Below are 13,585 nucleotides of genomic sequence, written 5' to 3' on the forward strand. Positions count from 1 at the left end.
TGTCTGGAGCCACAAAACATTTGAAGATTGTGATGAAGGAAATAATTAGATAGTCCAATGTACTGAGGGATCAAGAGCTAATTAGAGCTGCACCACAAGAGAAAAATATGAGGGTAGCATCCAATACGTAGACATTCATTTTCTTCTATCTTTTGTCTTCTGTTTTTGGATAATAATTAAAAAAAAAATCATACATTTTAAGACTTCTTGTTTCTGTCAAATTTCTGACATGTTTGGCAGTTTATGGACATATGATCTTTTCCTGCTTCTCTTTTTCACAAGTTTTCTTGTCTGCTTAAAAAAGTTTTTTTTTAATTCCCACGACATTTTATGGTAATTTTCTGCCTTATGGTAATTTCCTGCCTCTCTTTCTGGATATTTATGGCTATTAGCTATTTTTCAGCCTTTTTGCTATCAATTTTCTGACATTTTTGCCAATTTTCTGGATATATTATAGTAATTTTCGGGATTTCTCATTTTGTATTTGGAAATTTTTGGGTTACTTCATGAACATTTTAATTTCTGCTTTTTTAATTCAATTCTCTGACATTTTTGGCAATTTGATTGACATTTATAGTAATTTTCTGCTTTTCCTTTCTTTTATTGACATTTTAATAGTATTTTTTAAAGTCATTTTTAAAACATTTTTATTTAACTTTCATCTCTCTTTGTGAAAATGTGGACTGTCATTTTTGACTATTTAATTATTATTATTTTTATCTAAATCAATTTGTTTAAAGAATATGTTAAACAAAAATAATTTCTACAATTTATTTTTATTTTTTTAGAGATCCAAAGGGAGCCACAGGAGAGGGACTAAAGAGCCACATGTGGCTCCAGAGCGGCAGGTTGCAGACCCCTGCTATAAACCACCATTAGTCCTAGAAATGTGAAATACGACAACTTGTTGCAGCAGCCAAGTGGACAGTACCAGCAAACAAAAAAAAAAATAATAATAATAATTAGGGCCCAACCGATATGGATTTTTATTTTGGGCAAAATCAGTCAATTAGTCAACCGATTAACCAGCCAATTATTTTACAACATAAATGAATAAAATGATGAATTGTTGGGCCCTTAACACCTACAACAATAAAAATCTGAATTGCAGGCAAAATAATATTTACTTCCTGCCCACACTTACTGAACAGTGTTTACTGTTTCATGACAAAGTAAAATTATATATGCATTTAATCAGCAAAACTCTGACCGATTATGATTTTTTTTCCCAAAAGGACTAAAATCGACCGAGCGACAGACGTGTGCTCGGAAGACAGACAAGAACATGTGTGACAGTAGAAAAGGCTTCATATAAATGATTATTTCGTGATTTATGACCTGCACTGCAATCAATAGCAATTTGACAACTTCCGAGGTTTATGCGGTATGTCATGACAACACCATCAGCCGTCTTCAGCCTGTCATGTGCAGCGGCATTAAAGCAGGCACTCGGATGTGGCGATTAAGTGATAACTAATCTAATTTCAGAGTAAAACCGACACAGCGGGGAAGTTAATTTGCTGTGTGGGGAGAGGCTGATGTATGACCCTGTAATCATAATTACGCTGCATTATAATCTATTATCTCGACATATGCTGTGATATACAAGATGCAAATGCTACACTCGAGTAATTGATACCCCCCCCCCCACCCCCAGCATAATAGCACACCATTATTTTATATAAGGTTATATTTAATAACTGTAAACAACTTTATAAACAATATTTGCCTTTCACTTAGTAACCTTACTTTTTGTGATGTTCACAGACACCCACGATTTTTTTTAATATCATATCAGCCACCTCACACTCTGGTGAAGGAAAGTTCATTTTTAATCATTAAGGTTATCGCACTATGCTGGGGAGGAGCCTGAGGTGCGTGGCCCAGTTCGACACAGAAGGGGCTGCTCTCAACAAGCTCCAAAACAGTCCTGCTTATCTCCCAGACACACGCTTCCCTTTATTCTCTGCACTTGTATAAACGCACACACATTACACACACACTCGCTTTCACTAGAGTGCGCTAGATAAAGCCATTAACGGAATAGAGGATGAGCACTGCACAATAAGCGAAGCCACCCTGCCTATTTGGATGCGAATGGAGAGTGTGACACAATCATTTGGCAAAGTATAATTCATGGATTCCTCAATTGAGTTTCTACAAATCTTTGTCAAAGTAGGAAAGACAAGGAGTCTAATTTGAGATTACAGTACAACCTAGACTAAAATAAGGATCGTCAAATTTGGAATTTCACCACATTTTTCGACCTAATTTCATCTAGTATTGAAGATCTTGCAGATGTGTTTTGCTTTTTGTTAATGTTTTGCTTTATTTTGGTAGTTTTCCAATTACTGTTTTTGTTTCTATTCCCTTGATGAATTCCACTTGATGCAACTTTCAGCTGGAGCCAATATTGACCAGATTTTTGTGAACATTTGTGTCTGTGTATGTGTGTGCTGTCAATCAAGAAAGTGCAAAAGTGAATATATAAACGGCTCCATTATTGTTTCTGATTGGCTTGCTGCCATTTGCTTGTCACGAAGGAGTGTTCTGTGTGTGTTTAACTCTTTCACTGCCAGACGTTTTAAGCATTTTGAGTGATCTTTCAAGGTCCACAGAAAATGTTGTGTTTGGACTATGGAAACACACATACTACCAAATGAAAGATTGGACTTTGAGGACTTTTTGGAGTTTGTTTCTACCTTATTCCGTTCTTCAGTAATCAACAATAGAAAATGGTTACTTTCACCGAAATTCTCTGTTTTGAAACAAAAAACGGAGAAAAAGAGCTTTTTGTGAAACGATGTTATTTCATGCACTCTAGTGAATTGTACACTTCTTTTTGTCCATGAATGATGCCACAAACACCTAAATAGTGCTTTACTTCTGTAAAACACTATCACCAACAATGAAAAAGTGTTTTTTGATTGCAAAATACGTTTATTTCCATCCAACAGTGTAACAATTTGACAAAACAATTTCGCAAACTATTTACAAATGTGTGCAACTGTGGTACTACTTACAATTATGTGGATGTTTCAAATACAGTTTTTCTTTTTCAACGCTCTCCTGCGTGCAAGGAGACGCCAGGACTGGCACACAGTTTACTTTCACTTTCGCATTGGTCCGTTTTGCGTGCAAACGTTACACTTTCTTGAAGGCCTTTTTTTCCGGGGAATAAAAAGCAAGTAGCAGACTGTACACACTCCTCCGATGAATATGCATTGGACTCGGGGCACTCTCCGTCGTCCGATCGAACGTCCGCCTGTGCGTGCTCGGCTGTGCTCCGCGTTACGACACCGTCATAGCCGCCGCGTCAGCGGTTCCAATTTCGCCGTCAAGCTCGGATTCACCTTCATCATCATCGATGATGATCATCGTCGTCGTCATCAATGTACTATTTTAGCGTTGGTCGATGCCTTTCGTCTTGTAAGTGTAGAGCTGCTTGCAAACGCTCGCCATTGCCCGTTCCCTCCTCCATCTAGCTCCATCTAACGTCTTCTACTGCCGCGTCAATGCTTCCCAACCACGGAGTCACCACCCTCATCTTCATCATCGATGATGATCATCGTCGTCAACAATGTGCTCTTTCAGCGATGCTTTTGGTCTTTGAAAAAAACGGCTCGGGCGTGAGCTCCTTGCGACCGGCCGCCATTTTTCCTTTGTCTTCCATTCTCATCTCCTGCTCGACGCTCTAGCTCCACCTCTACTGACGCCCACCCGATCTTGTCAAAAGAGAGTCATCGCTGCCCTCTAGGGGCCAAAAATAGTCATTAGGCACAACAGACCGGCTGGAAACCTTCACCACAGCTCCGGAAGCCTTGCCCGCACCCGTTTCAAAAAAATAAAAAAATAAATTGGATGACGTCTTTAGACGTCATTGGCAGTGCTCCGTAGGTTTTTACTTGACGTCTATAAACGTCAATGGCAGTGAAAGAGTTAATTGCGATTATTTGTCAAGCATAAACATTTCTTGGCAATAACATGTTATATATCACATAGTGTAAACATTACATTCAGATTAATATTAAATTTGTGGAATATGAGTTATGCGGCAAAATCTAGCCATTTTTTTTTCATCTCGGGGGGGCGGCCATTTTGTCACTTGCAGTTGACCGCAACGACCAATGACAGTTCACCTGTAGTCTGAAGCTGAGCTGTGGTTGGTTGTTACCTGAGCAACTGTGATGTCATTTTCACACGACTGCAAGTGACAAAATGGACGCCTTCTGATAATGATAAAAACTGCTGGATTATTAACGCAATATTAACCAATATATTATATTTAGACTAGTGGAGCTGCATAGAAAATATTATTGTCAAGATAATTTTTTTCTTACTTCCCCTTAAAGTCAAGTTAAAGCTACTGAACGTAGAATATTCCATTTCGAATCGCTACTGCCACCTGCTGACGAAAAATTAAACTGCACATACACACCGCGCACATTACGTCGCATCCGCAGACAGGGCCCGGGAAACTCTAACCCGAATCCAGTCTGAAAACTATTGGCCAGAGGCTTGCAGGAGTACCCATTGTTAACAGTTTAGGTGTTAATCTACTAATTAGAAAGCATTTCAGTCATAAATGGTCAAATAAAAGCTTATTGTAAAGTTATTTTGGGGGAAAAAGTTCCATATTGCAGCTTTAACGTGTGGTAGTGTTTTATTAACTCATTCACTGCCATTGACGGCTTTTGTTAAGAGTATGAAAACCTAGAGAAAAAATATTGTACATTTCGAACAGATATAAAATTTGTGATTAATCGTGAGTTAACCAGTGAAGTCATGCGATTAATTACGCCCCTAATTTTTAATCATCTTTTCTTTTCTTTTTTTTTAAAGAATAAAAGATTATTAAAAAGATTAGGGGCATCGAGTGATTAAAAATTGTAATTGTAATTAATTACATGACTTCCCTAGTTGACTCACGATTAATCACAAATTTTATATCTGTTCGAAATGTACAATAAAAAAAATCTAGGTTTTCTTACTCTTGCTAACAAAAGTAGAAAAAAAGTGTTTAACTAATAGAAGTAGTTCAAATAAATTTATGGCAGTGACAATAATAAAACAATAATAATATTAATAATGTAATATGTTGCGTAAACAATGCTTGTATAGTTAATGAAGGCTTTAAGAGAGCATTGTTGTTGCACTGAATTATTCCAATTATAATTAATCCCAAAGGGGAATTTGTTTTTAAATCCAATTTTAACTGTATAAGAAATGTGTGCAATATCCGCATGAATCACTAAGACACTTGGAGGGTCATTTTCAGGCAATCACTACCTTTGTGGGCCTTGAAATACTGTTTTCAATATCTTATTGTTGTCAAAAATGATTTAGCCATCCCCTCCTTAAGTGCATGCTGACAAAAGCAGGAGGACGCAAGAAGAAGAAAAAAATCAATACCTTTACCGATTGCATAAGCAACATTTTCTTGCATTGGGTTCAACACAAGCATTTCTATCATGCTTTTATGCCAAGCATTATTTATTTATTATTTTATGTACTTATTTTTACAGTAGGTCATCCTTCATGTGCGTGCACAATCGCGTGAGCCGTTTATGCTTGTGAGCGTGCGCATCGCTTCAGAAGTGTTTAACAAACCAACAGCCACAAATTTAATGATCCCGCTCTAATGGGGGTTTCTGTGGCAATAAAGCACTTTGTGAGCTCGTGTCTGTGTGTGTGTCTGCTTGACCGTGGGGGAGGTGAGGCTCAGCTGCTCCTATCGCCATGTAAATTAGAGTAGTTATGAGAGATCGGAGACAGGAATCGCCCACCCTTAAAGACAGCGCGAGCCCGGACAACTCGGGAGGCGGCACCGTGAGAAGGAGCTGCGTGGGGGGTTTTGGTGGAAAGGTTGGATGTCAAGGTAACATTAAAAACAAGCAATTTAATCAAGTCCTGTGTGATGAAGCACTCGCGAGCGCTCTCATGACCTCTTCGCATCCTCAGCTAGTAAAAAGGTCTCGTATGGCATCAGTAAAGCTCATACACACAAGGATACACACTCAATCTTGGAGGTGCTGATGTGCCCGTCCTTGAACCCACCTTGATTAGCACACAAATGGAAGCCCGGTCACGCAATATGCTCGCCTACTTTGAAGAGCTTGTTATTACACGCATACCGACAACTGGGCCAAATTGGAGCCGTTTCTCCCCCTTGCCATCCAAGTCAGCAAACACCTGATCTCAATTGTCTCCAAGAGATCATCCTCAGCAATTGCCGTTCGTACTTAACGTGCTTTGACGACAACCAGGTCGAAGAATCCTAAATGTTTAACCTGTGCAATTTTTACATATACAACAGTTAGTTCCAATCAAGCAATTTTATTTAACAAGAGTCATTCCATGACTCTGCTTAGACAATCAAAAAGTCGTTGAGACTTGACATGAAGTGGACTAATTGTCAAAGTCCTTCTATTTAACTCATTCACTCGCAGTCATTTCCACTGAAGCAACCCCCTTCGCTCCTGGCTATTTTACTGGATTTTGACTGATTTTGCAAGGCCCACAGAATATTGCGCTCTATTGCTATAAAAACACAGAACCTACCAAAAGAAAGATTACCGTCTCTTCTTTCATTAGGAAGAAAAAGTATATTTGTTTCTGTTTCTGTTTTGAGGCAATTAACCCATTTTCCAAGTAAGAGTAGTGCGCACGTGCTGATTTTTGCTTATCAGAAGGGTCGCACAGATTTTAGAAAGATGCTACGAAACGGTACGTGCGTAACCCGCTTTAGGCAAAAATAATCAATATGAATTATTTATAACGAAATGAGGCTGAATCCTCAATGAATTACAATAAATTGATTCATGATAACTTCATTAAAATTAAAGGACCATTTTCCGATCTCAGACAAATGCGAGAACCGTGATCCACATAAAACTGTGACCTGTATTGTGTGCCAGAAAAATGGTGGCCAACACTCTATAATTCAATGCATTCCCCTGGTGGGAACCAATGATTAACATCACTAAAGCAAGGTGCAAGGTTATCAGTCGAGATTGTTTGTTAAAACGTCTACATCTCGTTTCCAAAACTTTCCAAAACGTGTAACCTATTGACCAAACGACCGTTTTTAGATCGGTCTTTCATTACCAACTGATTTCGAGTAAACAGCCCTGCTTATTTGCGCTTGTAAAAGCAATGCCTAAGATCAAAGGGAGCTATATCCTGTAATTATATCAGTCTGCATTACAGTAAAGAATGGATAACATTGTAAGAGGCTCGGTGGAAAAAGTGGTGTCCCACGGTTACCACATGTTTGCATATACAGCTTCCAGCTGTCTGCCAAACACCAACACATGTGGCACACTGTGCTTTTTTTTTTAATACCGACAACACGTCGACATGTTTTTCTAACATAGTGCTATTAGACCACTGACACTTCACAATCACCCTCCATTTCACTTTACCCTGAGGCTCACTTCCTTGTGTTACATAAACACATTACATGCATTTTCAACCCAATTTCATTAAAACAGGTCCACATCATCAATAAAATTGTCAGTGATCAACAGTCAATTGATTTTAATTTCTGTTGTTTTGTTTGTAGGGGATATGTTAAGCAAATGTCTCATCATCCCCTCTATTAAGACCACTTGTGTTTATCGGTAGGAAAGATCTCTTGTCTGCACTTACCTTTAATAAGTCATGTGCCTGGAGTGCTCATATAAGAGGCTGCGGTGAACAAACAATAAAAGCAGGGGCAGAAAAGCGGAAGGAGGAAAGCTGACGAGTGAGAAACGCTTCCCAAAAGAAAAAGCAAATTAACGCGACTGACCAGAGCTGAGCGGATGACAAAGGCAGATGCAAGGAGATGGACACCATGAATTTTAATATTTGTTGTCGTTTGCGGTGAAAAACAAAAGGCTTGTTGTGATGGGGTTGACAGGCCCTATAAAACCAGGATTTCAGCATAAGAGGCATTACATTAAAATAGAAAGCAAAAACTTCAAAACCCCTCCCTCATCAAAATGGGATAAAAAAAAAAAAAATAACAACAATTCCGTAGCTGCTTTGTAGCATTCAGCAGCTGAAGGGAGATCGCATTAAAAATTCATTCCGTGCACTCTGGCAGGCCGATCTGCTGCACTCCATGCTGGCCGCTTTTACCGTGCTTTCTTTTTCATCGTCTTTCCAATTACCACACGTGCGTTGTCACACACCTGCACTCGTGCATGAAAAATAAGTAAGCATTAATTGACAACGGGCAGTTGAAGTCCTACTGCATTTGAGATAAAAATAGAACACCTGGGCTAAATTGAGAAATTAAAAACAACAGATCGATTCCATTTCACCCTCTGCAAAATCTCCAGGCTCGGCTATTTTAGGAATGCTTTTATCTTCGAAGCTTAAAGTCAAAGATTTATGTTTTTGTGTGGCGAGAATGAAACGATTTGTGCCTAAATTCAGACAAAGGCACCACTAAACGCTCATCCTCCTCGTTTTCTAATCAGTTAATTACTTGCATAATTCAAAATGGAAAAAAATGTACCAAACATGAGCAAATATTCTGAATTTCATACGCAAACATTAAATACTCTAATGGAGGTAGTTATGTTTATTGCTCAAACCCAACCTGGGCTACCTTTAACGTAACCATCTGCTGTCAGCTAAAGGCTCATTTGCGGTCAAAATTACTACTGTGATTAATCTTTGTTAATACATGATTAATGCGCTATTTTTTGGCGAATAATTAATTAGTTAACATTTTAACTTTGACAGCACTAATATATTTATAGATGCTCCAATATGCCGTCATAAAAGGATTACACTTGCATGCTTTCGTTTTTTTCCTGGCTCAAATTGAAGCAGAGGTGGTATCATCTTGACTATGATGGGTGACTACCGATACCTTTTATCAGTATCTGTGCCAATACCAGTCTTGGGCATTTTCTGATCAGGGACAAGAAATTTGAAAATATAGGAATACAAAGTTGCCATTAACTTCATGCAATTTTAAGGGAAAATTATATATTGGGATAAATAGGTCTTTCTTTAAAATCATCAATTCATTTATGGGTGCTGAATTTCATTTACTAGTGGTATTGGTATTTGGTATCAGTAGCGGTGACTACTCAAGAGTTGCGTATGGTCGGGAAAAAAGTGGTATCGAACATCCCTAATCTTGACCCTGCACTATGACATGCATTTATTCTGTAAATTCAATTGACTTGCTTTCATTTTTTACAGGCAACAAGTAATAATTCCATGTTTCAATAATAAGAATAATAGTTCCGATAAGAATATGACTATCATGTTAAAGCATTCATTCATTCATTATCAGTCACTTAGGCTGGAGCTGGTGAGCAAATAAGGTGGCCGCCTTTGAATTTTGTACACAGGAAAAACCCTGTATTATATGTGAAACACAACTGTTATATGCTTATGAGCGACACAAATTCAAACTGATGCTAAAACAATTTTGTTGAACGTAATTGAAAAGAGGACAGGTACCGAGACAGCTACTAAAAAAAAAAAAGTGGGGGGGTGGAGAATTCTTAAAAGCATCAATGGTGTGTGCGCACAGGTTCAGGCCGGCGTGTTCATTAAAAATAGAAATCTTAACAAAGTCATTAAGAAAGATGCTTCATGTATCATGCGGTTGAGGCGGTGACAACCTCGCCAAGGTCACTCGTATCATTTGCCGCATCCCCATAACTCAGGACTAATCACGGCGCCGTGTTTGCATGTGGCGTGCGCGCGCACACACGTGCGCATGTGTCTCATTACCCTTGGTAATTTACGACCTCAAGCATGTGCCCTGTTCAACAAAGTCCAAACTCAGCACCTTGGTTGGCGTCTCCGTTTCCGTCTCTATCGCTCTCAATCATCACTTCTCCTTGACCCATCCCCCACCTCACCTCTAAAGACGGTACCCTTAAAACCCCTCTTCCACCATCTTTTTTCTTCTTTCCTTGTTTTACCTTTTAATAATTCATCTTCCTCTCTGCTCCCCCTTAGGGAAAAGCTCCCACTGTCACGGGCCGAGACCATTAATCAATCCCTTGTTTTCTCTCCCTCCATTGCACAACCGTGCACTTTTAGTTTGCTCGTGCGATAGATATATCCTTTCAACTTTAACAATGGCACAGTGCAGCAAAGTGTGCATTACCATGCCTACAGGAGGAGTGGTCGTTAGCTTCCTTCCTTCCTTCTAACGCCCGCTGTTGAGGTTTGCTGGGCGTGAGGGGGGGGTGGTGCAAAGGCAAGGTTACTGGTCAGGACGCTGTTGTCACGCCGCTCCTCATGTGCTCCTCCGTCACTGTAGCCACCGCCAGATGAGAAGTTGCCCCTGAGAAATGACACACTGGTTATTTATTCACTCGAACGATACCACATTTGTGCAATTAAAAATATGGCAACAGAGCTGACCGAATGTGCGCCGTGTGAACACGTAAATTGCACGCATACACATACAGGGGCCTATTCACTTTTCATGAGCTGGCTGGGATGTGAGCAGGGAACATATGATACAAACATGTACTTGTTCTCGGTCAGTGGCTCACGCACTTGAGCTTGAAACACCTCTCGTAAATTACTACTCTTTTTGACGCCACATAAATAATACTATATAACGAGATATAAACATATTGCAAAATGTCACGATGGCACAAAAAAAACATCTCGTAAGGAGTGTCAATATCACTATGTATCATATTGTTGCCTTTTAGACTACAGTAGAGCCATACCATCATTCAAACATACTGAAAGAATCTAACGATAATGCACAGGATCATATGAAAAGCAAATCTTGAGATGAATTAGGCTACGTTCACACTGCAGTGCCAACCAGATCGAATTTCTTGCTCAAATGCGACCTGTATCTGACTTTTTTTTATGTCTGAACGGCTCAATTCCGATTTTTTCATATCCGACCTGGGTCACTTTCATATGTGGTCCTAGATGGGATACGTATCCGAATTTTTGCAGTGCAACCGCAGTCTGAACGGTTGCATATATCCGACCTCGACGTCATCAAAAGTCCCATATGCGCTCAGCGCGAGCGGGGGCATTCAACTTGATTTATGCTGGACGCATCCGCGAGGTCCGCACGGCTTGGGAGACGTACGTGAATCGGCAAAGTTGTTTCAAGTAACAGTTGTGACTTTATATTTGACTTTAATTTTAACCCACTTCAAACATGTGTGTGATAGTGATATTAGTAATTTAGCCACACAAAACGTCTTATTTATTACGCGATGCAATGACGTGACATCATTGTTTTCACAAAATATTATTTCTACCTCCTCCCGCATCACTCCTCTGTAGATATGAGATGGGGAAAAATATGAGCCCCGACAACGGACTTATAAAATTCCGTGGCCCTGACATGCTGGACCATACGTATTCACTTCCGGAAACACAGCGTTGTATCTTCTTCTGCGCATGCGGGTCACTGTGGGGACGCATTATGTCCACACAGCAGACAGACTGAGGTCGCAATTAATAAGTAATGTAAACGCTTACTCAAAAAAAAAATCTGATTTCACCCAAAAATCGGAATTGAGCATTAAGACCTGCAGTGTAAACGTAGCCTTACATTGTTATCTTTTACAATTAAAGGGGTAGTCAACCTTAGACATTTCATAACAATAATATGATACATGTGGCATCATTAGTAGAAACATGACATTCGTATGCAGCAAAATCCAACCGTCTTTATCCATCTCAGGGGGGCGGCCATTTTGCCACTTGCTGTCGACTGAAGATTACATGACAGTTGAAACAACCAATCACAGCCCACCTGTTTTCTGAAGCCGAGCCGTGATTGGCTGTTACCTGAGACCTGATCAACTGTTATGCCATTTTTACTCGACAGCAAGTGGCAAAATGGCCGCCTAGATAATATACAGTACGCTTGTATTAATTGTCATAATGTAGCCAAAGGGAAGAATAACATATTGTATATATGCGACTTTATGGCTCTCTACTGCATTTCATGATATTAAAAAGTAATTCAATCAAGCAAGCTGTGTCAAAGTAAAGTAAACCTAACACGATAAAAGCGGAGGCCAGCTGAGGCTAACACATGCCCAAACGTTTCCACCCGCTCCGTAATAGGCCGACAGTTCATCAGAGACGTGAGTGGGATCACACTGGAAACAATACGAGTATATCACTGTGCTTCAAAATGAAGGTTCTCAAGGCTTGAAAGCCAAAGCGGTTGCCCAATGAGTTGAAATGGAATAGATTCATCAACAAAAGCTTCACTGCAGCGGTTGAGTGGCTGCTTTATATGAGAGGACAAAAGACAAATTACAATACAGTAGTGGCTTATTTCTTAATGAAAAGTATCATGAAATGCATTTGATTGTGTTTTTTAGGCCTGTCACGATAATTTTTATATTGCATTCCGACATATGTACAAATTGTGGAATAGGATGCCAGTTATGGCAACCACTAATAGACAGCATTATTCTACTCAAAACAGCCCAGGCATGGAAACAGGAGTTAAGAACTTCAGAGAAATATACTACAGAAAAATATCAATGTTATACAACGTATCCTGTTCAGGGTAAACCTAAAATAGAAACTGACATTAGAGCCTTCCTGTGCATAATTTAATACAGCTTACTTTTGCTACAAAATCCTGCGTTCTATGTGGATGCAGACCAAGAGAAACGCACACCCAATGGGACTGAATGATTATTAGGAAAAAGAAACCGTGGGGATGCATTGAGCAGCTAAACAAGAAAGAAAGAAGGGCACATTTGATAATGAACACGAACAGGAGAAGGGAAGCGTTTAAAAGGGAGGCCAATTGGAAAAAGGGTGCAGAGGGGAACCATAAACAAGAGTGCCTCGCTCCTTATTTTCTCCCCAGCAGCCATCGGTCTCTACGCTTCGAGCCACTGGCCTGCAACGCTGACAATTAGCTCCTCAACACACCTGGCAGCGACAGTATGTGCACTTGTGATTTGCCTGTTACACTGACACAGCCAACTAGAGGAAGTCGGGGGGGGGGGTCTTAACCTTTCTTCCAACATGGCTTGGCCTATGAACATTGTATTTACATGATTTAAGTGCAGGTTACATAAACAACCTGCCAAGATGCCCTGGATATGGGCATAGCAGCTGGAATACCCAAACGAGGTTTTAAGTGAGTGTTGAAAAGGAACTTTAAAATTTAAATCACATAAAACTTTTGTTGAAATTTGACCAAAAATACACCTCACCTCATACATAAACTCAGGTTTAACTTTTGAATAATGCAAGTCTAACTTCACAAGTGATTTCTTGTAACAAGAAAGTTTTTGGGGAAGAATTTTTTTTGGGGAATAATCGATATTGAATCGATTTTCCTTTTCGAGACTCATATCTATTCATAAAACCATGAACCTATTTTAAGACCTCTTTTTTCCATACATTTATAGGAAAATAAAATTTTAAAGGCTGAGTTTTTTTGTATTTTTCTGTTTTCTTGACATTTACTGCTCACGTGAATTTAAAAGCATTTTTTTGTAATTTAGGACAATTCAGAATCTTTTTAAATTATATTTATAATTATCCATCCATCCATTTTCTTAACCGTTTGTTCTCACAAGGGTCGCGGGGGGCGCTGGAGCCTATC

General features: G+C 39.4%; 1 protein-coding gene across 5 annotated transcripts in view; it reads right to left on the reverse strand.

Annotated features, from left to right (window-relative positions):
• Positions 1–13,585, reverse strand: part of strbp (spermatid perinuclear RNA binding protein) — a 96,305-nt gene that overhangs the window by 32,989 nt on the left and 49,731 nt on the right. For all 5 annotated transcript variants that reach the window (XM_077542748.1, XM_077542750.1, XM_077542747.1 and 2 more), the window contains one exon: positions 10,127–10,306. In XM_077542748.1, coding sequence (XP_077398874.1) covers positions 10,127–10,129 — 3 coding nt within the window. In that variant the 5' untranslated portion in view covers positions 10,130–10,306. The remainder of the gene's footprint in view (positions 1–10,126; positions 10,307–13,585) is intronic.

The sequence above is a fragment of the Vanacampus margaritifer genome, chromosome 14, assembly GCF_051991255.1.
Source record: "Vanacampus margaritifer isolate UIUO_Vmar chromosome 14, RoL_Vmar_1.0, whole genome shotgun sequence".
NCBI classification, from domain to species: domain Eukaryota; kingdom Metazoa; phylum Chordata; class Actinopteri; order Syngnathiformes; family Syngnathidae; genus Vanacampus; species Vanacampus margaritifer.